General features: G+C 43.1%; 1 protein-coding gene across 1 annotated transcript in view; it reads right to left on the bottom strand.

Annotated features, from left to right (window-relative positions):
* The window catches only part of cand1 (cullin-associated and neddylation-dissociated 1), a 32,974-nt gene that overhangs the window by 3,440 nt on the left and 1,972 nt on the right, over window positions 1–27,562 (bottom strand). The window contains exons 2-14 of the mRNA XM_078219829.1: window positions 18,263–18,406; window positions 15,308–15,462; window positions 12,977–13,100; window positions 10,834–11,090; window positions 10,615–10,720; window positions 10,175–10,320; window positions 9,053–9,345; window positions 8,348–8,489; window positions 3,917–5,410; window positions 2,432–2,527; window positions 1,555–1,724; window positions 1,304–1,468; window positions 694–801 (exon numbers count right to left, since the gene is read on the bottom strand). Of these exons, the coding sequence (XP_078075955.1) occupies window positions 694–801; window positions 1,304–1,468; window positions 1,555–1,724; window positions 2,432–2,527; window positions 3,917–5,410; window positions 8,348–8,489; window positions 9,053–9,345; window positions 10,175–10,320; window positions 10,615–10,720; window positions 10,834–11,090; window positions 12,977–13,100; window positions 15,308–15,462; window positions 18,263–18,406 (3,400 nt within the window). The remainder of the gene's footprint in view (window positions 1–693; window positions 802–1,303; window positions 1,469–1,554; window positions 1,725–2,431; window positions 2,528–3,916; window positions 5,411–8,347; window positions 8,490–9,052; window positions 9,346–10,174; window positions 10,321–10,614; window positions 10,721–10,833; window positions 11,091–12,976; window positions 13,101–15,307; window positions 15,463–18,262; window positions 18,407–27,562) is intronic.

Here is a 27,562-nt window from a genome sequence, read left to right as displayed (position 1 = left end):
TGGGCACAGTCCTGAAAATGACGGATGCCAATAGTACTTATATTGGAGACAGCTCACGGAAGGGTTCACTAGACCGATTCGTGGGATGATGGGGTTGTGTCATTAGGAAAAGTTGAGCAGGTTGGTCTCACTCTCAAATAGAAGAATGAAAGGTGATCTTCTTGAAACATAAGACTCTGAGGGGGCTTGATAAAGTAGATGCTGAAAGAATGTCGCTCCTTGAGGTGGGATCTAAAACTAGAGGGCAAAGTTTCAGAATAAGGGTTCTCCCATTAGGACGTAGGTGAGGAGGCCTTTCTTCTATCAGCGGGTCATTAATCTTTGGAATTCTCTACCCAAAGGAGCATTTAAGGCTTTGTCATTCAAGATATTCAAGGCTGAATTAGACACAGTTCTGATCTACAAGGGCGTCCAGGCTTATGGGAACAGACAGGAGGGTGGTATTGAGACCACAATCAGATCAGCCATGACCTTACTAAATGTCAAAGCAGGCTTAAGGAGCCGAATGCCTGCATCTGCACCTATTTCTTATCATCTTAAGTCATTACCTCCATGCTGCACTCGGAGTATATCCACAAATCACATGAAAATTGGATTTCAGTCAAGTAATTCAGTGGCCTAAAAATAGCCTGGGTAACAAGTGTACCTTTTCTATAGTCCACCAAATTATATATTGAACTTTAAAATATATACCTTAGTTGTACAGGTCGCCCGTAAAGGTTCCACCAGCCTGTCCAATCTCTGTAGAACTGCACTTGGACAAAGAGTGGATAATCGTACTAACATCAAGAAGGTCAGCATCTGTTAGGTTTTTAAAAAAAGTTTGGGCAATAAGCTAGTTTTCTGCAACATTATACTAAACACGTGCTTTCATTTTTCCAAAATATAATACAACCAGCCTTGAACATATTTCAATTTAAAATATCTATAATGAGCACACAGAAACAAAGTCTAGACAGTGGGTAAATCCACTGCATGATATGGTCCCAAGCCATGTCTGAATGATCTACATTTAGTCCATAATAATGCAATAAGTTAGGTGGCTTCTACCTGGACTGGTACATTTAGCCTCAAGTGTCTCTGTGCTAATGAGAGGTGGCTGTGCAGATGGGGAAATGGTTAAACAACCAGAGTCTGGGCTCCCTGATCACTAAACCCTCGCAACATGCAATCATGGTGATGTCCACCAAGGTAAAATGGCCAAAATTCATCCATGAAGAACTGACACTCCAATTGAGCAGCTTTTTAAAATTTTTTTAGCTAATTGTTATTGAACAACATAATCCATATTCATGTTATGTACCTTGATGTCATAATGGTCCTTCAGTCCATCTTCAACGTGGTTCAGGAATTCAAAAATGTCTAATCTGTCAAGACAGCTATCCAGAAGTGTGTACATGCATTCAAAAGCTGCTTTCCTAATGTCTAAACCATCATCTACAGTATGCTTGAATGGTCCCATTTCCACCTTACAAAAAAGAGAAACAGTGATGAAACATAGTTAAAATGCAGAATTTATAAATTCACTAAGCATTTTCAAACCAAAATACAAACCTCTCTTATTAATTCCTTCCTAACTTTTGTTTCATTATAAAGATGAGGAAGAACAGTATCCAAGAGGTCCCTGATTAGCGATGGTTTGTTATGTGCAGCTGAATTGAAGGTAACTAAAGCGACTCTTCTCACATTGAGATCTGGATCCTCCAATGTTTTCAGGAAATCACCTGAAAGAGTAATTTAAATAAGAGTTACTAAATAATTTATGCAACTTTGTTTTTTTTTATAAACTAAAATCACTAGAGCACCTTGTAATCCCCACAAATGTTCATTCTTGTTGAGATGTGGTCCACAGTTGCCCAAGTCCTCACACAAGTAGCCATTCTTCATGTCCAAGCGTGCACAGCAATGTCAGTAGACTATCAGCGGGGACATTTCAGTCCAGCTTAAACCTGTCCTCATGCAGCACCTACGCATGCAATTTGACCAACAGACATTAAACCCACTGACATCAGCAGTCAGAAGCTCAGCTGCACCAATATTCCCCAGATCCCTTATCCCACCCATCCTTCCTCAAGGTACTACAACCACGGCAGCACCTTTGCTTTCCAGCCAACACCATTAACTCTACACATAGCTGGAATGAATCTGCAGTCTTCTGATTTGAACAACTTAATTCCCCTTGTGAAACCAGACCCGCATTTACCCATTGGGCCTCCAGGGGAGTTTTATTTCCTTGAAATCGCCAAAGTACTGCTCGCCTTTTCCCAACTGATGGAGATTGCGCAGAACAGTGGTAGTTTGCACCCATTATCACCACTTGCCCTCAGGTCCAACTTAATTTTAATATGTGCAAACATTGAAAAAAAAATTTCAAAACAATTAAAAGGTTTTAATACCACCAGGAATTGTGAATGAACAGAAACACGTTTACCTATGCAGTTCTTTAATAGAGGATCAATTGGCTGTGGGTGATCAGAAATTGTAAACTTCACAGCTGTAACCACAGAGCTTCGAGCATAGGAAGACCCTATAGGAAAACAGCAAGATTAAAGCACACCACAGACTGAATAACACGAGACAGAATACTGATTCCAGTGCAATCCCTTTATGATTTCTTGTTTAAGAGCAGCAATTTTTAAATATAAATTTCAACTCCTTCAGACTAGAGACCAGCTAGAGTCACCAGAATCTTGCTTGAGTCACATATAAGCTGACTAAACAAAGTGTAAAGATCAAAAAGGGATTTTAATTTATAAACAAAGACCAATTTGTGTTGAAGTTCACTCGTCCCAGATGCAGCGGTAAGAAAGATATTGCTAATTACTACAAGAATCCTTCCACTTATTGAACACCTAGTAAAATATTCTAAGGCACTTCACAAAAGCATTATCAAACAGAATTTGACACTGAGCTACATTAGGAGATAATAGGGCAGATGACCAAAAGTATGGTCAAGGAGCTAGGTTTTAAGGAGTGTTTTAAAAGCGGAAACATGGGTAAAGAAACAAGAGGTTTGGATAAAGAATTCCAGAGACAAGGAGCTTGGCAGCTGATGGCATGGCTGCCAATCGCAGCACATGTAAAACCAGGGATGGTCAGAACTAGGGGAATGTAGATATCTTGGAGAATTTTAGAGCTGAACAGAGAGAGAGGAACATGGCCATGGAGAGATTTGAGAGGAGGAAAAGGGCGATAATTTAAAAGTAGAGGTGTTTCTTAATCAGGAGCTAGTGTAGATCAGAGAACAGAAGGCTAATGGGTGAACAGGACTTGGTGCAGGTTAGGGCACAGACAGCAGGGATTTGGATGACCAAGTTTGTAAAGGGTGAAAGATGGGAGGCTGGTCAGGTGCTGCTTGAAATGGTCAAATCTACAAGTAGCAATAGCATGGATGGGGGGTTCAGCAGATGAGCTGAGGCCGGGGTGCAGGGAGTCAGGCAATGCTGCAGAGTGGAAATAGTCTAAGTGATGGCAAAGAATATGTGGTCAGAAGCTCATCTCAGGGTCAAATAAAGCAACAAGTTTGCAAATGGTTTGGTTGAGCCTCAGACAAGAGTCATTGGCTAGGGAACAGAATTTGTGGCAGGTCTCCAAGTACTACAGCATCCTGGTCATTAACCTCCCCTTTTATTTGATTTTTTTTATTCCTCTCTTCTCATTTTCTTTCCAAACATAGCCCTTTTTCTGAACACTGGCCAGTTCTCCCCAAAAGTACCAGAGTACATTACACACTGAGGTAGTATTGATGGCTTTCTGCATAAACACAACGCAACAGGTGGTTACTGCAATGTTATCTTACAATAATTACAGATTGTGAAATTCTATTTTTTTCCTTAAAATTTCTATGTAACAAAAGTTAAAAGTTCCATATTAAGTCTAAGCAATTTTTTAAACATGCTACATATAAATAGCCTACCTGATTCCAAGTATCCTTTAAGCCGTGGTAGTAATGTTTCTGGATCTATCAGAGTAAGTTTGCCCAGGCATTCTGCAACAACATTTCGAGTTCCTTCTTCTGCACACTCACAGTGCTTCAAAAGCAAATTCCAAATATTTTCTACATATGGTTTGAGACCTCCAACTGAAGAAGAGCTTATAATCTCCTTTAGAGAATGTAAGAGAAGATACTGCCTTTTAGGTTGACTCGTTATTTCTTGCAGAACAAAAGGCAGGTACTCAGGAAGGTTTCCAACACTAATGCTTCCAAGCGCATAGGATGCTGCAGATTTGACCTCCTCACTAGAGGAAGAGAAAGCTTCTAAGATTACAGATTTAAGCTCAGTTTGCCCACTCAAGTCTATATGGTGCCCAACCTCTCCGAGGGACAGCAAAGCCAAGAGACGGATAGAATCAGTAGATCTAGAGTTCTTCACATCCTGGATAAACTGCCCAACCACAGCTGGTCCTTCTCTGGGGCAGGCTCGGGTGAGTGCTGCTACACACTTGGCGATTGAGTAATAGGACTGCTTGTGGGTCAATGCACTGCTCTGAGAATAAACAGGACCAGTCAACATTCGCAACAACTCCATATAACCTAGGTTTGCAGTTCCGGTTCCAACAAGAGCTTGGAAGAAATACAACATTGCACTCAGAGCTCCTCCTTGAAGTAGCGGGGACCGTACCAGCCCAATAAGCTCAGTAAGGATTGAGCCACTGACTTTTGAAAGAGAGGATGGGTGCACCTTGGCCAAGGTTGTAAGAAAGCTAATGGCCATCTGTGACACATGCATATCACTTTCACTAATAAGAGGTGGAAGCTCCACTAGGACTGCTTCAATCATGGAAGGTGTCAGGCTGTCACTGTAGTTCTTGATCAAGATGTCCAAAGCAGAAAGGGTACTTAGCTTCAGTGCTCGCTGGTTTTTCCTCAAGAATGAGGCTAAAATTGGTACACCCTCACCCAGCACTGGTCGCAGGTCAATCTTGAGAGAAGATCCAGCAATTAACGTCAAGGCTTTCACTGTTGTCAGCCTAGTAATTTCGTTCTTCAGCCTTTCCAAGAAAATCTGCAGTGTGCTGGGTAAGTCACTGCCTAAATGGTCCCCAAGATTACAAATGATCTGTCCCATACAGGAGATAGCTCTCTCCTTCACCTCTTGATCAATGTCTGCAGCTTTCAAACGCTTGACAGTACAAGTGAATAAGTCGTTAATGTATGGAGCAGCATCAAATGAATATAACTGATCCACAGGTCTAATTACTTTTACAAGCTGTTGAGTGACAAGGAGGGCTTCTGAAGTGATCTTGTAAAAAGGATCACCCACGCAAGCCACCACTGGTGGAACTAAAGCTTCTACGTGAGGATGGAAGACCTGAGGTGAGTGGTTACAAAGAATAACATATAAACATGAGAGAGCATCAATTTTTAGATTGGACGAGCTGGATTTGTCATTCAAGGAAAAGATTATTCCTGCAAAATAAACAGAAAAACAATGTTAATGGCATGGAATAGCTTTCTTTTATAAACAACCTAAATCAAATTTTTTGCTTATAATATCTCAAGTAACTATCCTCATACAATTCTACAAAAGATAAAATGGTTTTCTAGGAAGTAAAAATGTGTAAATTTTATCATTTCTAAGAATAGGTCTTTGCTATTTTTGGAGTAGGTAGTTTTACTGATTAAAAGAAGGTATTTTTTGCAGTCAGTCGTGCTTCAACTATCCACTGTTAACAATACACAAATCCAAATGTCACAAATTGCATGCAAACAGATATGAATATTGTATGCTTAAAGCCTAGTTTAGAAATTTTGTTTAGTTTAGAAATACAATTTGTAAATCTATTATACTCCATACAATCAAACACAAACATACAGTATTACGAGGGAGGAATATTAATCAAGGTTCAGTTTTCCATTTTTAAATTTCTGGTCTCTTCAGCTGCCATACAATGTTGGTCTTTAAATTATTTCTTCTTTTCTCCACCTTTTTGAGCCATCGGCTTTTAAACAGCTTTCCCAGCACCCCTTCAACAACTTGTATTTATAAGGCGCCTTTAATGTCATGAAATGTCCCAAAGACACTTCACAGGAGCATGACTAAACAAACGATGACACTGAGCCACATAAAGGGGATGATGGCCCAGATCTTCCAATCCCTCGGGTGGATGGAGCTATTACAAGGGGGCATAACTATAGGGTTCATGGTGGGAGATATAGGAAGGATATCAGAGGTAGATTCTTTACGCAGAGAGTGGTTGGGGTGTGGAATGGACTGCCTGCAGTGATAGTGGAGTCAGACACTTTAGGAACATTTAAGCGGTTATTGGATAGGCACATGGAGCACACCAGGATGATAGGGAGTGGGATAGCTTGATCTTAGTTTCAGATAAAGCTCGGCACAACATCGTGGGCCGAAGGGCCTGTTCTGTGCTGTACTGTTCTATGTTCTATGTAATCCCAATGGTGCTGAACATTGAGATGGTAGCTGCTATTGACTGTGGCAATGGCATCTAAAGTTCAGAGAGCCAATTCACACCCAAACAGAATTTCCAGTATGCTAGAAATGGCTCCATGGGAGCCCTCACCCATGCCCCCCCGGAACGTTCAACACAAATTTGGATGCCAAACCTGCACAGAGGTGTAGCGTTAAGTAAATGAGGTGGAGTGTCAAAGCACTCCAGCCATCATCCATGGCAACCCCAACGCCATCCCTCTCATCCCTTTCCCTGCAACCAATGTTCGCTGCCCACTCTCCTTCATAACAATACTCGCCGCTCCCATGCCTCATCTGGAATCCTGCAATCTGACCAACTGAGAGATTCCAGTTGGGGCTTCTGAATCCAGCCTATGTCAAACTATCAGCATTATTGGGGGAGGGCACAGGGCAATGGGGTGTATGTGTGAGAGTGCATGGGGGTGGGGGGTTGGGGAGGGGGGGGTATGGAGGGAGGGGCTGATGCAGTGGAGAACATTACGACAGGTCCATTCAAAGTCTGTACAACTCAATGAACTGATAGCTGACCTCAAGGGGTGTATCTTCAGCTTAAGACAAGAAAAGGAACCACAGGGCCTCAGTGCTTAGTTCATCAATGGACCCAAGCTGGAATTGGGACAGGCAAGTCCAAAAGATCCAGCTTAAGTAAAGCTGCAGTTTCAAACAGGGTCAAGTACTAAGCGCTCGCATTCTGCCACTGACTGGAAGCCCTTCTGGGCTATTAGGTCAGCTGACCAAAAGCTTGGTCAATAAAGGTTTTAAGGAGTATCTTAAAAGAAGAAAGTGACAGAGAGGCAAAGAGGTGTAGGGAGAGAATTCCAGAGCTTGGGGCCTAGGCAACTGAGGGCAGTCACCAATGGTGGAGAATGCACAGAGGCCAGAATTAGAGGAGCGCAGATACCTCGGAGTTGTGGAGCTAGAGATTACAGAGATGCAGATGGACAAGACTATTGAGTAATTTGAAAACAATGATAAGACTTTTAAAGCCAAGGTATTGCTTGACAGGGAGTCAGCAAGCACAGGGAGAACAGGACTTGCTGCAAAATGAGACACAGGCAAGCTGAGTTTGGGATGACAAGTTTACAAGGGTAGAATGTGGTGGACCAGCAAGAAGTGAACAGGAATAGTCAAGAATAGAGCTAATGAGGGTTTCAGCAGATGAGTTGGGATGACAAAGAGGGGTAATGGTGCAGAGATAGAAATACCTGGTCTTAATGATGGCACGAATAGGTTGAATCTCATCTCAGGGTCAAATGTACCCTTTTCTCACATCTATTCCTCTTTTCCAGTAATTGATTCTCTTCGATGAAAAGCTGTTTTCTATTTTTCCTTCCCTTGCTAACCCGAGCCTAATTCTGCTTTGTGCCAATCTGTCTTTCCATGCTAACTTTCCTGTCTGGCCCGTGCTGACAATACAAATCCAGACCTAAATATGGAGCTAGGGATTCCAGATAATTTTACACAGCATTTTTAACCCAGTAAAATACCCTAAGGCGCTTCAATAGATTATCAGACAGCATCTGACACTGGGCCACTTGGGGAGAAATTGGGTGTAAATTTGGTCAAAAAAGTAGGTTAAGATGTATCTTAAAAGGAGAGATGTGGGCCGGAGCATTACAACCATTCACGCCGGAGGGAATTTCACATCCCGCTGCAGTGAACAGAGATTTGGCTGCGTGCCAAATTCTCTAACCTCGCTGCAGTGGGAGCATGGCGTGAACGGCTGGTAAGATCACGCCAGTGGAAAATGAACCTGGCAGATTGTCATTCATTGGACATAGCACTTACTAGTTACGAACAACAACCTTACATTAGAAGTCTCGGATAGAATATCTTCAAGATTCTATTCAACAGCTTCAGATAAAACCTTAGAAAGCAGAATAACTGACGAAAAACTATTAATACTTTACCTGGAACAAGAACTGGTACATGCTGAGTCAAAGCACCAGGCAACACATTCACCAGCTCAGTCAACATGTGAAAGCAACACTGACGGGTCTTCACACTTTTCTCTTTCATCTGCTTATGTAAAGCTTTAACAATGTTGGGAACCTTTAAAGGGATTCAAGCTAGATCAGGATTAGGCATTCATTGTTCACATGTCGCACTCTTTAAAGATCTTAACATTATAGAACTGAGTGAGAAAGAAAACCTGAAGGAAGTTACATGAAATACTAAATGCTCAATAAAGTGCCTAACTTGAATATACAATGAGAATGTATACAAAGAGAACCTATACTTCATCCAAATGAGGAAAACACAGATTATGCATGTAACACACTGACCACGAGTCATACAACTTGCTAACAAAGACTTCTGTTTAAGATCTTCAATCTGGTTTAACATAAAAACAAAATAAATAAAGACCAAGGTGGCATTAATGGAGAACACAGATGGAACGAAATAGGCGATTACGTAGAAAAGTGAATAGATTTAAAATTATCACAGCATTTTGATGACGGAATGAAAGATTTGAACTGAATAACATTTTTAAGTTTGCATCACACTACTTCAAAAAAAGTAGAAGCATTACATGAACATAGATTGATAACAGTATTTGCTATAAAGCCACATAAAGTGGCAGCTATAATGGTAAAAGCCACCTTCAAACTTACTTGATTCTGAAGCATAACTAAAGGGGTCTCCTCTTGTTCCATTGCATCTGGATCAAGATGCCAGCTCTGAGCAGGCCTGGTCTGTTTGAGCAGCGAGAGATATGCATGGAAAACATCTGCTTTAACATTTTCTTCACGCTCCTTGAATCTGGCAATCAGCGCAGGAGATACCGTTTTATAAAATTCTGGTAGCATTTCATGGCGAGTGCTGACTACACCATCTAAACACTTAGCAGCAGCACGTCGTACCTTCCAGCTCATATCATCATCATCACTGTACTCATCATCACTCCCTAGTAACATAAAGGGTTGCAAAATTTATGAAAATGTACAAATGTCCTTCAAATACAACTGGTACATTGATCAAACACCTACATGATGAAACAGAGAGAGGAGAGAGAAATTCAGGCTGGATTTTCAGTACTGATCACTATCGAGTAACTCGTGCTGAAAAAGTACATAGTCTGGCAAGGACAGGATCAAGCCCAGTTGTGATGAACCCTGTGGTTAAATATTCCACTAACTTGCACCATCTAGACTAAAATCAGCACTTAGATGAGCTACTGAAAGACTCGAGTAAATCTCAACACCGTGAAGTAGGAAGTAATTTTCCTAAAATCATACAATACACAAAAAATATAGCTTTCTTTATTCATTCATGGGACATGGGCATTGCCAGCATTTATTGCCCATCCCTAGTTGCCCGAGGGCAGTTGAGAGTCAACCACATTGGTGTGGCTCTGTAGTTACATGTAGGCCAGACCAAGTAAGGACGGCAGATTTCCTTCCCTAAAGGACATTAGTGAACCAGATGGGTTTTCCTGACAATCGACAATGGTTTCATTGTCAGTAGATTTTTAATTCAAGATATTTTTCATTGAATTCAAATTCCAAAATCGTGATTTGAACCCGGGTCACCAGAACATTGGCTGAGTTTCTGCATTAATAGTCCAGTGATAATAACACTGGGCCATCGCCTCCACTATGTTCGCAATTTTATCTCAACTACAAAAGTATATTCTTCAAACCATCTAGGCTGGCTCACACACCTGCTTACCTGTAAGCTTATCTCACAAGCTACTTAATACAAAAGGGATAGAGTATTAATTACAAGTTTTGTACCTTGATCATCATCATCTCCACCTTCTGATTCCATTGCAGCATCATCTTCATCTTCATCATCGTAATTGTAATTGGGGTCATAGGTTAAGTACCTCAAACACAGGTTAATAATGGTGGTGACATGAAGAAAAACTTCTTTAGGGCACCTACGAAACATGATAATTTGAACAGTTGTTCCATAAACTAATTGAAACTGGTGAACTAATAATATTTAGATCCAACATTTAATTACTAATAAATTACCAGCTCAGCTGGTACATTTAGTGTTATGTATCTCCTATCCATAAATATATGTCAGATCAAACACAATCTTTAGCTACAAAAATAGACCAAGTTATAAACAAACACTTGACATTTAGGCAAAGGTTTATTGCATCGCAGACCTTCTCACCAGCACTTGCTTTTCAATTTAAAATTACAAAATCTACATCACACTTTACCTTCTCACAAATGACTCAAAGGCTTGAATGCAGTATTCTCTCAGTTCATCATCCTCAACACTGCAGAACTTAACGACTAATGGAATTATTTTCTCCAGATATTCCCCTAAGGAGAAAATAATCAATGATTCAGAAATTCCCTCAAATAATGGCTTTAAAAGATTTTATAAACAGTTGAAAAACATTTCAGAAAGGATACTAAGTGCAGATTCCTGTTACCTATTCGGTGCCCTGCCTGTCTGCTAATAGCAGCAATACACTGTATATAGGTCCTAGTTGTAGACATTGAATCATTTTTGGCAAGCTCTGTCAACAAATGCTCAATCAGGTCAACAAAGACCAGGTTTCCACAGCTCATAACAAGGTGACCAAGAGCAATAATAGTTCTCTTTCGTACAGCAAGCCGGGGGCTGGTAAGCTGAGGAAGAAGGCAGTTCAAAATTGATGGATGGAAATTAACCAGCAGACCTCCTTGCCTGGAAAAAAGATAAACAAATCCAATTATAGTTCTAATTTAAAATGGCCATCTTTGTTAAACATAACTAAAGTTACTTTTTAATTCCAAGACACAGCAGGGTCTGCCAGAAAACATCTTTTTTTAAACACAGCTCAAAATAGTGCAATAGGAACAAAGAGTTCCTTTTGGGCTGCATCAAGGATGGAAAAAATCTATTGAACAGTCTTACATTAACCAAAGTGGTTTGGTTAAAGTGGAAGTTTCCAAATGGTCCAAACTAGGATACTTCCGTAAATTAAATCAATTAGTCAACATATGTGACCAATCAAACTATACAAAGTGAAAACATTTTCATATATAGGACAAGGTATACATAGGTGGTCATCATTCTATGCATATTACATTCCACTTTATTTTTTTATAAACATAGTTGATCAATAGCTCTTTACTTAGTCTTTGGCTGAAACCTATACTATATATCCAATTATTTTGAATACTTTTTTTTAGTTACTTATTGTACCTTTTAAGCAAAACGATCTGTTTGAATGAAATTCTTTTATGGGACGTGTATGTCACTGACAAGGCCAGCATTCATTGTCCATCCCTCTTTGAACTGATTGGCTTGCTAGGCTATTTCAGAGGGTAGTTAAAAGTTAATAACAATACTTTATGAGTCTGGAGTCACATATAGGCCAGATGGGTTACGATGGCAGATTTCCTTCCCGAAAGGATATTAATAAACCAGGTGAGCTTTTACAACAACGGTCACTATTACTGTGACTCGCTTTAAATTCCAGATTTTATTAATTGAATTTAAATTCCACCAGCTGTCATGGGATATGAACCCACGTTAGTTTGGATCTCTGGATTACTAGTCCAGTGACATTACGCTATTGTCTCCCCCCCATTTGACGTTAGAAAGGCAGGAGGTGGTTACTTTACATGGGAGGTATTGTGTTATATCCCATTGTTAAGGAGCAGTTATTGGTCCCACTGTACTCAACATGCATGAACCATCACGAGAAAGGTTAGTCTTATCCTACTACTGATGTGCTGTTACAACAGAAACCCTGACTCAGTAGGAGGGGAACAGCTTGTTCCGATATTTGATTTATGTGCCTGGCTGAGGAGTCAGCAGTACAAAGCTACCACAGCTTTTAGATTATGGGCAAGAGTAAAGCCACAGTACTAACTCACACTGGATCTTTTACAGAAACTGCCTCCTTACTGCAAGTTCAAGTGTTTGGAGAAATCCAGAAACAGCAAAAATAAATGACCAGTTTCTCTCTTCCAGCCTTCTTGCTGTGAATTTTATTATAATCTTTTCACATCGTTACTCTTTCTTCCTTTCACCAAATGCAGTCTCCACGCTCCATTTCACTATTTTCGCAGAACCACTTATCAATCTTGTATAAGCAGTCGCATTTAAGTTCACTGATCTACATATCAAAACGGATAGTTTTCTGTAGTACTTATCGAAATTTGCAGTTTATGCCAGTATGGATCCTTAGAATATCAAAACGGTTAGTTTTCTGTAGTACTTATCGAAATTTGCAGTTTATGCCAGGCCCTCCCACTATGGATCCTTACAACTTTCCACTGGAAAATGTGCTTTTTTCACTCCACACCATTCCTCCACATGGTAATTTCACAAATTATAATACACTATTACAACTAAAGCTAATGCGTAGCAGAGAATTACAAGGCAATAAATAAATTCTACAATTTGGACAAGAGGCTCTCAAGCATAGTTCATAAACATAGACATAACTCTAAAGTTATGTTACTATCTTAAATTCACTCACATTTGTCGATTGTGCTTCTAGTTAATTTTTTCTGCATGTTGCTATGGAGTATGAACTGGATAAAATATGCTCTTCTAGCCAAAATCAAAAGCCCAATTACCTGCTTAACATATCTGCCATGATGTCCAGTGCTTCCAACTGAACAGACACATCTTCCTGTTTGGCAATGGCACTAGTGAGACGTCCTGTGATCTTTTTACAAACATTGGCTGCTAAAGCAGATCCTGCAAGACAAATACATTCTCAAATAGATCTCAGATAAATAACAAGGATGGGTTTTAAAGCATATCTGGTGATTGCCAAAATGTTTTTAGAAAAGATAAGTTTATTTATTAGTCACAAGTAAGGCTTACATTAACACTGAAATGCAGTTACTGTGAAATTCCCCTAGTCCCACACTTCGGCGCCTGTTCGGGTCAATGCACCTAATCAGCACGTCTTTCAGACTGTAGGAGGAAACCGGAGCACCCGGAGGAACCCACACAGACAGGGGGAGAACGTGCAAACTCCACACAGTGACCCAAGCCGGGAATCGAACCCAGGTCCCTGGCACTATGAGGCAGCAGTGCTAACCACTGTGCCACCCCATCATGTCCTATGCAAAAATAATTGATCGCTGTCATATTACAATATGACCATTCAAAACAAATTGTGCAAAAACACAGCTTTAAAAATGGTACAAGATTATAACAGGTTTAGTTAAGGGAGACAAAGAAAGGCTGTTCCCATTAGTTGATTGTACAAGGACCTAGGACACAGTTTTACATGAGATGCAAGGGACATGAGTAAGAACTTTTTTTGTGCAGTGGTCTAGAAATCACTGCTTACAAGGATGGCGGAAGCAGAGATGATCCATGATTCCAAAAGAAAACCAAATGGGTACTCAAGGGAAGTAAATTCACAGGGCTATCGTGTATGATTTGGGTCAGAAAATGTTCTATGAAGTCCGTCTGGATCATAAGTTTTGCACTTTGAATTTGGCTAGGGTGAGCATGAGATATTTAACTTCAGGTATGATTCAACTGACCCACTAAGGAGCTTTTATCAAACAAAGTTTATTTAAGTATACAGTTAACATGTATAGAAAAAAAATTGGCAATACCTTTTAGCAATTACAAACAAGAAAAAAAATCATGATATGGTATAACCCTTAACAGCCAAACATCGTTCCAAAGGAACAAATCCCATAAACAAAACCTCTTCCACAGGTTTAACACTGCAAAGACTAATGCTCACGTGATACTGCAATTTAATCTTTTGACTGAATGCTGCCGTTCTCTTTGACGCACACAGCTTCCCAAAACACCAGGGAGAGAGAGAGACTCTTGGCAAGCCAAACACCAACAGCAGATTTTCTACTCCAGGAAGGACAGGAATCTTACTTCCAGCTAACAGCAGAATTTCCAAAACCAGGGAGAGAGAGAGAGAAAAACATGTTTTTTTCAGCTTATGTCCACCCCCTTCTAAACTAAAACTGAAAATGAATCCTTAGATTTTTTTTCCTGGGGAGGAACCACCTGACTTTGACTTGTCAATCAATCTTTCCCCTCACAATGCAAGGTCATAAAAGATCCCAGAGTAAAAATAATCAAAACTCCATTTAAGCCACTGAAGTAGCAATAACAGGACTTCTAGCAGATGGACCGGCAACAATGAGAAAAAAAAACTGAAACGGTCTGCTTACAACTGCAGAGAACATGATTTAAAAAAAACATTTCTTAAAGGTACACTAACGTCACAATGGTGATGGAGAAGAGGAATGGAACCGACTGGATTACATTGGAGAGAGCAGGGATTGGCCCGATAGGCTAAATGGCCTCCTTCTTGTGCCTTAAGAACTGGAAGGTAAGCCTTCAAAATATTCAACAGACTAACCTTTTAATGCTGTAACTAGTCAGCGATCTAGGGAGTCTCATCCTAAATTAAATGTAGCAATTTACTTCAATCTGACATTGCTCTTAACTGCAATTTATAGTCAGCAATTAATGCTTATTTTTGTGAAATAAGTAAACCGCCTTTCTCACATACTTATTTTGTCAGTTAGTCTTGTTTACTAATTATTTCCATACTCAAATGTTTAAGTACTGCCACCCACAATTCTAAGGTTAATAAACTGTTAGCTCATTATTTTGTTGTTGGACGTTTGATAACTGACAAAAAAAGTTAATTTATTTATTCAGCAGCCTACACAGATCCTGACAGGAGACTGCTGTTGTAAATGCTAATACAATCTGAAGTGGTTGTGGAGTTCAGAAATAAATGAGTGCATCATTTGCTCTCGGCAAAATGATAAATCCAAATGGCTCCTTGACAAGGAGTTACGGTGAAGGGTTATGGATTTGTTGCACGCACTCGATAAATAATCTTTTCAGGGTGTATTTTCTAGCATTCTTAATATGCAATGACAATTTTTTTTGAAGTATAAACTTACCACTAGAAGCTGGAGGTAGTTCTCCAATTACCGTTTTCAGTCCAATGCTGGAAATGTCACGTAGTTGTTCCTTGTCTGACAACATATTGGTACACAAAGTATCCACAATTGTCTCCACCTGATATTCCTTCACTTTACTGACCAATGGACCAAGACTGAGGATAAACATTTAATTACATGCTTAAAACAGAGCAAAGACTGGCACAGCTGCAAAATCAAGTTTCTGATAAATGTATATTTAAATCTGGACCATACACATTTAAATGACATTCGTTAAATACAGGGACTGTCCTTTTCACAACCTGGTTTACTACTCGCATTCCTTGAGGATACCTGTGATTACTGCACTATTAGTGAATTTTAATGTTACTGATAATAGCTTTGTAGAAGAATAAAATGATGCATATTGAAATGACTATAAAGGTTTGGCAAAACACAAGGGTAACAATAAGTCACAAAACAAATCAATCAAACTCCCCTTCCCCATCAAAAATTCCTATATACAAGGTCAATTGATCAACATGCAGAAGAAGCTGACACTTTCACACTCAGTGTGGCTTGCAGCACACCCCTGATGGGTTGCTTGGCTCCTTTTTATGTTGCAAATTACAAGTGTATATACATAAATATACAGAAGATTGCCCAAGGCAAGTTAGCTCAAACTGTTTGAAAAAGGTCAGGAATGTTGTAACATGCGAATCAGAATGTACTATTGGAGTGCCAGTGTGCCTTTGAGGACAGGGCAATTGTTAAAAAGTAAACATGATGCTCATCCTTTGCTCAAGCCAAACAGCTCAAAATAGATTACACCGAGGGATAGTTTGTTTTAACAACACATATTAAACATACATTAGTAAATAAATGATCCTTCCACGCTTGCTACAAACATGGGTGGATTGTTGTTGGCATAGGCTCGATGGGCCGAACGGCCTCCTTCTGCACTGTAGGGATTCTATGATTCTGAGAAGCATTATATTTACACAATTATAAGTGAATCTCTACTCAGTCACTCACCAGGCACCTACATAGATCTTATTTACCTTTCTGCATGTCAACATTTTGCGTGATATAGTAGGAGGGGCTGTGTCAAAAAACACTAGTCATCATCACCCTGGAAAACCAACAGCAACTTCTGGCATCAACAAATGCACAATTAAAGACAGAAATCCAGAAGTTGCTGTCAATGATTTCCTGCTCCTCCACAGGGTACACTGTTGAAGTCTTGGCATATGGCAACCTTTAGAAATCATGAAACTGACAAGAAATTCCCCTTCCAGGCTGCAACATCACTGTTAAAACCCCCCAAAAGGTTTACGCCTTGTTAATGAGTTGTAACTGGGTAAATAGCACACTAAATCACAACAACTGAACAACCTCACACACTGAAAAGATAATTTTATGTTTGTGTAATATCTAAAGTTTCTATTATCTATCTGAAAGGGATTTTGTGCAGTCACAGTTCAACACAGGAAATGGCCATTCAGCCCAATGTTTCCACTGTCAGCTCTTTGGCAGAGCTGGCTTCAACCTCACATCCTTGATCTTTCCCCTTAGCCCCGTAATTCTTTTCCCTTCAAGAGTTTATCCAAATCCCTTTGGAATGTTACTATAAACTCTGCTCCCACCAGTTTTTCAGTCAGTGCATTCTAGATCACAATAACCTACAGTAAAAGACAAATTGTTTCCTTGAATCTCCTTTGGTTCTTTTGCCAATCATCTTAAATCTATGTCCTCTATTTAATGACTTTAGTTAAGTAGCCATACTTTCATGCAAGTATAATACTTGTATTTATTTAGCAGCTCTAACATAATAAAACATTCACCATAATGTTCTCAAACTAAATTTGATGCTGAGTCACTTATTGAGATATTAGGGCAGATAACCTAAAGCTTGGTGTAATAGGTAAACTTATGCAGCGACATAAAAAAGGAACCGGGGTCTTGGCAGCTGAAAGCTTGGCTGGCAATGGTGGTGTATTACTATGTAGTCTAGCAATGGATTGTACAAGAATTCCATTAGCGATAACATGAATCAGTTGTCGAGTGCTCATAAGAATAAGTTAAGATATAATGGAAAGAATACATTCTATACGAAGGAAATAATGGAAAATAGAAAAAATAATTAAACATTTGTCTTATAACAGAGCGACATGATTAAAATTAAAAAGAAGGGATTTTGGGAACCAAGCTGAATCATATGGCAAGTTATTCGATTTTTTATCTTTTCCATAAAGTTAAGTGTTTAATTTTTGTAACTCTCAGAAAACTTGAGGTACTTTGCTGAGCCCCATTTACCAGGGCAAAATACACCCAATCATATGTCAGCAATCATATATAAATAAGTGCTGAAACAATATCAAGTGCTTACTTAGAACACTGAAGCTTCCTCAACCTGAACATACAGCATTCAAAGTGGAAGCAATGTAGTGCCATCAATAGAGGGTACAGAAATGTGCAGGTTCCAAGACCAGAATTAATCGGCACTTATGTTCTTCAGGGATTTTTCAATAGCCAGCCCAGAGGCTCAGATTGATCCAAAGACTGAGGAACCTGACTCTCATAAGTAATGCCAGAGCCAGAAATATCACTTAGCACAGGGGGCACATCTGGGGCAGCAGTGGACACTACCCAGTCAAAATGCAAAGGGCTCTCGAGTAGCATATAAAATACAGCCAGTGAATGCAACCAAGATACTGAATGATATTAACAACGAGATTCATACCCCAACAAAGAGCCAGTGTCAACAAATGAGGGAGACAAAACAGCAGAAAGAGAAATAAAAATAATGAATTACTCAGGTTTACTTAAGCAGGTAAACATGGTTCAAAGCAAAATAAAAGCTTCATTAATTCTGCACAGTGCTTCCATGCCTCAATCAGCATGGGCAGATGAAACAGTAATTAATGATATCTATCTGTACAGATTTATTCTGTAAACTGAAAATTATACTTGTACCATTTAACAGCAAGGTTCTGCACTTCACCATTCTTGTCTTCCAGTAACTTCAGGATCATCTTAACCACCTTTCGTTCACTGTCATCATCCAACTTAATAGAGTCTTTCTGCAATTCTGTCATCAAGTCATTGGTAGCCATGAATCTGCAAATTATACAAATGAAATGGAACTTTGTTACAAAAAAATGTTTCCTATTAATCCACTCATGTTACTCAGCATTGTCATGACAGGCAACAGATGCCACAGACAATGGTTGAATGATGTCTTGAATGTTGCCTGCAGCAATAGCATAAAGACTCAAAAGTAAGAACCTTTTCAAATAATGATCCTGTTTAGCAGTGCTGAAAAGGAGAATGAACTTGCATTTATATCATGTATTTTACAACTTCAGGGCATCACAAAGCACAAAGCCAATGTAGTACCAAAACAATTCCAACACAGCTCAGACAAAATTCGAACATTACCAAAGTAATACATTTAACCTATCAATCCAACTACAATCTCTTTCCATGTATGTAGCCCTTCTAGTTTTCTCGCTTCATTCCCCTTTACCTGAATATAGTCTTCAGGGATGAAAAGGCAGAAGGATAAAAAGTTCTGAAATTTTATGACAATAAATCATATAATTATAACAGTTCTTATGATCTATAGTAAATGTAAATGATTCTAGGTCACTTCAAACAAATGGAATTAATAGACTTTGTGTAGATGGAAACATTAGTTCTGCCTTTATTTACCTTTTATAAAAGTCAAGACAATGGACCACTGCATTTCTTTCAAGTCACCAGAGTGACCTTCGCATTTCAGCATCTAATGCAGCAAGAAACTCATACTAACAACAGAACGTGACCTTACTGGATTAGGTATATGTGAAGTGAAGCAAACAACCCACAGCGATGTTTTGTAAACTATTTTGCAATGTGACCCCATTTTAACTCGCAGCCACCTTCTCAAGGGCAATTTGAGCTGGGCAATAATTACTCAGAATCCATGAACTAAAACACTACAAAGAAATCTTGAAAATTAAAGTGACCCCAGCAAAAACACAGAACTTCCATAAAGCAGTGTAGTAATATTCAGTACATAATTAATTAGGTTTATATATAAGGGATGTTACAAAGTTACTTTATATACTTGTGGGCGGCACGGTAGCACAGTGGTTAGCACTGCTGCTTCACAGCTCCAGGGACCTGGGTTCGATTCCCGGCTTGGGTCACTGTCTGTGTGGAGTTTGCACATTCTCCTCGTGTCTGCGTGGGTTTCCTCCGGGTGCTCCGGTTTCCTCCCACAGTCCAAAGATGTGCGGGTTAGGTTGATTGGCCATGCTAAAATTGCTCCTTAGTGTCCTGGGATGCGTGGATTAGCGGGTAAAATATGTAGGGATATGGGGTAGGGCCTGGGTGGGATTGTGGTATGTGCAGACTCGATGGGCCAAATGGCCTCTTTCTGTACTGTAGGGTTTCTATGATTTCTATGATACTCATGTAGGTTTCAGCAATAGTCTCTCCCTGTGGAGACTTGGGATGATCATAGTCCCATGCTCAAAAGACTCAGGGCCTCTTTATCCAAGAGAAAGGTTCCCAGGAGTTACTGTGGCAATCCCCAGCTAGAATCCCACTCTTGAGCAGAGAGAGCCTTGCGCATCCAGAGCACACACTTCCTTGGGACACAAGGAAGGCCCTGGGGCACCTTCATCCTCACCCCACTCAACCACCTCTTACCTCTTCTTATTCAGATTCTTCTCAGCCTCTTGGAGAATGTCAAACTTCAACAGTCAATTGGATCAGACTCACCATCCAGATTAACTCTTCCTACTATTCCAATCACAGCTTCCTTCTCTCCTGCTCTTGCTGCTCCTCCATTCATAGATTCTGTTTCTGAAGGAGCTGTAAGATCAGGAGAGAGGGAAGCTATGAGTGGAGGAGCTGGAGCAGAGCCAACATGGGAAAGACAGAATAGGAGATTTGAGGATTCTGTCTTTCCTGTCCTTGCTGCTCCTCCATTCATAATTCTGCAGTCAGCTCCCACTCACGCCGATTGCAGAGCTGCAAATTTTTAAACACTCATACAATGGTCACAACATATGTTTAAAATGCCAGGTCAGAATTCAGGCAAATGCTGGAAATTTCTCATCCAAGCTTTGATCCACATATGAACACCTGGACTCATGAGTGATGGCCCTTGACATCAAAGCAGTATTTGACCAAATGTCACCAAGCCTCCAGAATAAAACTGCAGTCAATGAGAATCATGGGGAACAGCGTGCTGTGATGTAACTTTAAGGGATGATGCAAAAAAGCAAGTAACCAGGATGTAAAACAGCATGTGACCAGCAGTTAGTGTGTGTGTGTAGAAATTGCAGTTGTGCTGTCCCAATGAGTAATAGTTGCTGAATTCCTAAAGTAGATCTATCTGCTGAGCCATCCTGTAATGTATCTTCAAATAAACTGAACCTCTGTACAGTTTGCCAGTTCTGCAGGTGAAATTGGGGAGTTTGCGTAGAGCCGACACAAACACAGCAAGTAGCACAAAGGAAGATTGCTCTCAGTTTCAGGTTGTCACTGCAGGAGTCTCTCAGAGCAATGTCTCAAATCCAGCCAACTTCAGCTGCTTCAATCATTTCCCTCCATTATAAGGTCAATTTTCCATGTTGCTGAATTGATGTCAGTGATGTTTGCTAATGATTGTGGTGTTCGGCTCCATTCACAATTCTGATAATGAGCAGTGAATGCTGACATGCAGCAGGACCTGGCCGACACATGCAAAGTAACATTTACGAGACACGTGCTGAGCTATGCCCATCTCCAACAAGAAAACCTAACCACCTCCTCTTGATATTCAATGGCATTCCCATCACTAAATCAGTTGCCATCAAAATCCTGGGGTTCTCCATTGGCCAGAAGCTCAACCAGAGCAGGTTAGAGGCTGGGTGTTCTGTGCCATATATGTCACTTCCAGCTCCCCAAAGTCTTATGACTAGCAACAAGTCAAGAATGTGATGGAACACTTTCTATTTCCATGGATGGGTATATGTGTGACAACACACAAGCAGCTCAACACCATCCAGACATCATAGGGCTGCTGCATGTACAGCAAGGAAGCAAAGTTCCTTTGATAGCAGCTTCATCAAATGCTGCTTTGATGCAGGTGTTTTCACCTCACCTCTGGCATTCAGCTCTGTGTTTTGGCCAAGGCTGTAAAGAGGTCTGGAGTCAAGCAATCCTGACCCATATTGAGTATTGGTGAGCAGCTTATTGGTGAATAAGTGCTGCCTAATATAACTATCAACAATCCCTCCCATCACTTTGATGGTCGAGTGTAGATGGGTGGCATGGGAATTGACCTGTTTGGATTTGTCCCAATCTTTCTGGACAGGAAATACCTAGGCAATTTTCCATTTTGCTGAATTGATGTCAGTGTTGTTGCCGGACTAGAACAGTTTGGCTAATGGTTTCAGCTAATAATGGAGCACAAGTATCCAACACAACTGTCAGGATGTTGTCAGAGCCTACAGCCTCTGCTGTGTCCAGTGTGTTCAGCCACTCTTCGCTATCACATTGACTGAATCAAACTGACTGAAGACTAGCATCTTTTAGGAGCCCGTGATGCATCATACACTATTTACTTGTGGCTGAAGATGGGTGCAAACTCTTCAGCATTGTCTTTGCATGCAAGTGCTGGGCTTTCCTGGTATGGAGGTTGGGAATGTTCATGGAGCCACCTCCTCCACCTCCCTACCATTCACAACTGGACATGGCAGGACTGCACAGCTTTTATCTGATCCATTGTTACAGGACCAGTAACTCAGTCCTTAAGTGTTTAGCATACATGTATTCCTGCATTATAGCTGAACTAAGTCAAAATCTCACTCTTTGGGATACACCTGATACTGTACCTGGCATCCTCTTGTTTTCATTGCCAGTGTTCCTTCAATTCATGGATGGCATCTACTGAGGACTGCAAGTTTCTGCAATGGGTCTTCACGTGGCTGAACAGGTTGATTCTCGGTCAGCATTTCTTTTCTCACATGGGGTGTCCCATGGGCTAGTGCAATTTGCAGTGCAGGTTTCCCTTCCTTTTCTTTCCTTCTCTGCTGTCGCCCTGTCTCAACCGTAAGACTTTGAGACTCAAAGTGTGATGCATCTCAATAGACACGTTTTAGCTAATCTGAACAATTGGTGGCAAGTTCCTCCAGATCATCAATGTCAATGTTGTCATGCTTCAAAGAGAACTTCAGAGTGTCTTTGAACTGTTTTCTTTATCTCTCATGTGGCCAATGTTCCGAGAGAGGACAAGGAAAAAAGGACCCGACAGGAGAAATGGTTTTTAGCCATCTGGAAACAGTGTATTGTCCATTCAAGTTTTTGTAAAAGTTTTGCCTGAATGCTTGTGGACCTGGTTTCCTGAAAGACATTAGGGTTTGTTCAATGATCTTCCCACTGAATCCAGAGGATACGATGGAAGAAATGTCAATGGAATTTCTCTAACGTTGTTGGTAGACATTGAAGTCCGGGAGTGTGGTGATGACAACTGTTCCATATACTAGATTTTCATTGACTTACAGAGGTTTTTGTTGTTAACCACTCACTGCTGTAGTTTGCAGAAAACAGAACTGGAGCAATTCATCCTGTGTTGGATCTCCTCATCAGTGGTGGTGTTTTGAGAGAGATGGCTGTTATGTAGAGGAAGCACTCAATATAGCCCTGAGTCTCTCTTTCAACAATATATGGGAGGTGGAATATTTGGCTGACCAGGCGTGGAGTGATACGAGTTTTGTTTTGGCAACAAGAACAGGCTGAGTATCATGATTGCAGAATCGAAGAGGTCAAGAGTGGCTTGCAAATCTGGTGCTGAGTGGGCAACAATACTGCAGTAATCCGCAAAGTTTAAACATTTGTAAATAATATATATATGGTGGTTAGAATAGCACTGGCACGGAGATGACTGAAGTTGCAGTTTTCCATCTGAACTGCATTTAATATTGACACCAGAAGGCAGTATATCTTTCAGGTGAATAGCTACCATTGGGTAGACTGTATAGGAGCAGCCTTTTTTGTCCCCGGTTCAGATTTTGAAGGCACCAGTTTCACATCGCTCACTCAAGACAATTGCAGTCTTATCATTATGAAGCAATTGCACGATTGGGATGAAGTTTCTTGGACCTTGGAATACAATCCATAGAGCCTCATGATTTACTGAGTCAAATGATTTGGTCAGGTCGATAATGCAATAAACAATTTCTGGAGTCATCCTCGACAATTTTCTTGGATTTGTCTGGCAAGAAAAACCATGTCGGACGTTCCCTCGGAAGGTCGAAAACCACTTTCTGCCTCAGAATGGATCTCCTTAGCAAAGAAGTATCTGACACGTGAGAATGGATGTCATTCTCCATGGCAGCACAGTGGTTAGCACTGCTGCCTCACAGCGCCAGGGACCTGGGTTCGATTCCTGGCTTGGGTCACTGTTTGTGTGGAGTTTGTACATTCTCCCCGTGTCTGCGTGGGTGGGTTTCCTCTGGGTGTTCCTGTTTCCTCCCACAGTCCAAACATGTGCAGGTGAGGTGGATTGCCCCTTAATGTCCTAAAATGTGTAGGTTGGATGGATCAGCCATGGGAAATGTGTGGGATTATGTGGATAGGGCAGGAGAGTGATCCTGGGTAAGATACTGTTAGAGTCGGTGCAGATGGCCAAATGGCCTCTTTTGTGTAGGGCTTCTATGAGATCAATATTCCTTCACTGCTGACACGAGATCTTGGGTCTTCCTATCTAACTGTATTGTGGGAGTGCCTTATGGACTGCAGCTGTTCAAGAAGGTCCACCACGTTCTCAAGGACAACTGTCCCTGTCAAGGACACCTATACAGTATCCCAAAGATAAATATTTTTTAAAAGATTGTATCATCTATTCTTGCTCCTACGCTTCAATTAGTGCAAAAGTAGGGATGCTAAAATTTACCTAACCAGCCTTGAGTTCGAGAATTTAACTCGTAGCTTTACCCCTCCTGAAAAGTCTGTAAAGTTCAGAACAAGATTTGACAAGGACATACAACTGTCCACAGTCAAATAACTTGGTAACAGGTAGTGTTAAGTTTACACAACAATATGCTTTGGGGTGAGATACTGCAGCATGGTGGCACAGTGGTTAGCACTGCTGCCTCACAGCACCAGGGACCCAGGTTCAATTCCGGCCTCGGGAGATTGAGTGGAGTTTGCACATTCTCCCCGTGTCTGCCTGAGTTTCCTCCCTCAGTCCAAAGATGTGCGGGTTAGGTTGATTGGCCTTGCTAAATTTCCATTAGCAAGGCCTATTAACAGGGTAAGTATTTGGGATTGCAGTCTGTGCAAGCTTGATGGGCCAAATGGCCTCCTTCTGCACTGGAGGGATTCAATGACTGAAAATGACATGTATCTATGCAGCTACACACCCTACAAGAAGGATGAGGAATAGAACTGGTGGGAAATACAAAACACACAGCTTCTACAGGTGAATCAGTCACTGCTGCCTTGCCAACAGCTTTGCTGCAATGAAGTGATTGAAGGTTACACTATCAGTGACAAAGCATTTAACATGGAGGGCTTCAGACTCACAATGAAAGTTTTTCCCGTGGTCGGTGGGCCATTTTTTTTGAGCTCGGATTCACGATTGCCTGAATTGAGTGATCAGCTGGCTGGGCCTGGTTGGCTAACCCCTGGGCGAGAAGATGCACAGATGGCAGCAGTTGGTCATTGACAAGAGTCCAGAAAGTGGGAAGCAGTGCGGTGACCCCTGGGCGGTGCGGGCCAGAGAGCAGCCTGATCCCCTCTAAAATTGCTCCTTGGGCTCCCCTCAGGGCACATGGAGAGAGAGGAGGTAGGAGGAGGGCGGAAGTGGGGAGAAGGAGGTGGAGGGTGTAGAGGGGGGCGCGGGGGGGCGGAAGGGGGAGCAGAAGGGGGGGTATGGAACGGGGGAGTGTGGAAGGGGAGAGGGGGGTGCGGAAGGGGGGAGGGGGGTGCGGAAGGTGGGTGGGGGAGCGGAAGGTGATTCATTATAAATGTGAGGTGATTCATTATAAATGTGAGGTGATTCATTATAAATGTGAGGTGATTCATTATAAATGTGAGGTGATTCATTTTGGTAGGACAAATTTAAATGTGGATTACAGGGTCAAAGGTAGGGTTCTGAAGACTGTGGAGGAACAGAGAGATCTTGGGGTCCTTATCCACAGATCTCTAAAGGTTGCCACTCAAGTGGATAGAGCTGTGAAGAAGGCCTATAGTGTGTTAGCTTTTATTAACAGGGGGTTGGAGTTTAAGAGCCGTGGGGTTATGCTGCAACTGTACAGGACCTTGGTGAGACCACATTTGGAATATTGTGTGCAGTTCTGGTCACCTCACTATAAGAAGGATGTGGAAGCGCTGGAAAGAGTGCAGAGGAGATTTACCAGGATGCTGCCTGGTTTGGAGGGTAGGTCATATGAGGAAAGGTTGAGGGAGCTAGGGCTGTTCTCTCTGGAGCGGAGGAGGCTGAGGGGAGACTTAATAGAGGTGTATAAAATGATGAAGGGGATAGATAGAGTGAACGTTCAAAGACTATTTCCTCGGGTGGATGGAGCTATTACAAGGGGGCATAACTATAGGGTTCGTGGTGGGAGATACAGGACGGATATCAGAGGTAGGTTCTTTACGCAGAGAGTGGTTGGGGTGTGGAATGGACTGCCTGCAGTGATAGTGGAGTCAGACACTTTAGGAACATTTAAGCGGTTATTGGATAGGCACATGGAGCACACCAGGATGATAGGGAGTGGGATAGCTTGATCTTGGTTTCAGATAAAGCTCGGCACAACATCGTGGGCCGAAGGGCCTGTTCTGTGCTGTACTGTTCTAAGGGGGGGCGGGGGGAGCGGAAGGGGGGGCGGGAGAGGGGGGCAGGAGGAGGGAGGGGGGTGGGAGGGCGGAGGGAGAGGGGGGCGGCGGGGAGATGGGAGGGGGGTGGAAGGGGGCAGAAGTGGGTGGGGGGGCAGAAGGGGGGTGGGGGGGCAGAAGGGGGGCGGTAGGGGGCGAGGGGGGAGCGGAAGGGAGCGAGGGGGGGGCGGAAGGGGGCGAGGGGGGTGGAAGGTGGGGGGCGGAAGGTGGGAGGGGCGGAAGGTGAGGGGGGCGGAAGGTGAGGGGGCGGAAGGGGAGGGCAGAAGTGGGGGGCGGAAGGTGGGGGCGGAAGACGGGGGGCGGAAGGGGGGGGCGAAAGGGGGGGGCGGAAGGGGGGGTCGGAAGGGGGGGCGGGGCGGGAGAGAGGTAGGGCGGGAGTGGTGCGGGAGGGAGGTAGGGCGGGAGTGGGGCGGGAGGGGGGAGGTGGGGCGGGAGGGGGGGAGGTGGGGCGGGAGGGGGGAGGTGGGGCGGGAGGGGGGGAGGTGGGGCGGGAGGGGGGGAGGTGGGGCGGGAGGGGGGGAGGTGGGGCGGGAGGGGGGAGGTGGGGCGGGAGGGGGGGAGGTGGGGGGGAGGTGGGACGGGAGGGGGCGGGGGGTGACAGGAGGGGGGAGGGAGGCGGAAGGGGGGCGGGAGGGGGGAGGGAGGGGGGGTGGGAGGGGGAGGTGGAAGGGGGGAGGGAGGGGGGCGGGAGGGGAGGTGGAAGGGGGGGAGGGGAGGTGGAAGGGGGGGAGGGGAGGTGGAAGGGGGGGAGGGGAGGTGGAAGGGGGGGAGGGGAGGTGGAAGGGGGGGAGGGGAGGTGGAAGGGGGGGAGGGGAGGTGGAAGGGGGGGAGGGGAGGTGGAAGGGGGGGAGGGGAGGTGGAAGGGGGGGGGAGGGGAGGTGGAAGGGGGGGAGGGGAGGTGGAAGGGGGGGAGGGGAGGTGGAAGGGGGGGAGGGGAGGTGGAAGGGGGGGAGGGGAGGTGGAAGGGGGGGAGGGGAGGTGGAAGGGGGGGGAGGGGAGGTGGAAGGGGGGAGGGGAGGTGGAAGGGGGGGCGGGGAGGTGGAAGGGGGGGAGGGGAGGTGGAAGGGGGGAGGGGAGGTGGAAGGGGGGGAGGGGAGGTGGAAGGGGGGGAGGGGAGGTGGAAGGAGGGGAGGGGAGGTGGAAGGGGGGAGGGGAGGTGGAAGGGGGGGAGGGGAGGTGGAAGGGGGGAGGGGAGGTGGAAGGGGGGAGGGGAGGTGGAAGGGGGGAGGGGAGGTGGAAGGGGGGAGGGGAGGGTGGAAGGGGGGGAGGGGAGGTGGAAGGGGGGGAGGGGGAGGTGGAAGGGGGGGGAAGGGGAGGTGGAAGGGGGGGAGGGGAGGTGGAAGGGGGGGAGGGGAGGTGGAAGGGGGGGAGGGGAGGTGGAAGGGGGGGAGGGAGGTG

The sequence above is a fragment of the Mustelus asterias genome, chromosome 9 (genome assembly GCF_964213995.1).
Source record: "Mustelus asterias chromosome 9, sMusAst1.hap1.1, whole genome shotgun sequence".
Taxonomy (NCBI): domain Eukaryota; kingdom Metazoa; phylum Chordata; class Chondrichthyes; order Carcharhiniformes; family Triakidae; genus Mustelus; species Mustelus asterias.
The sequence above is the reverse complement of the archived record's forward strand: the minus strand, read 5'-3'. Positions and strand labels throughout refer to the sequence as shown.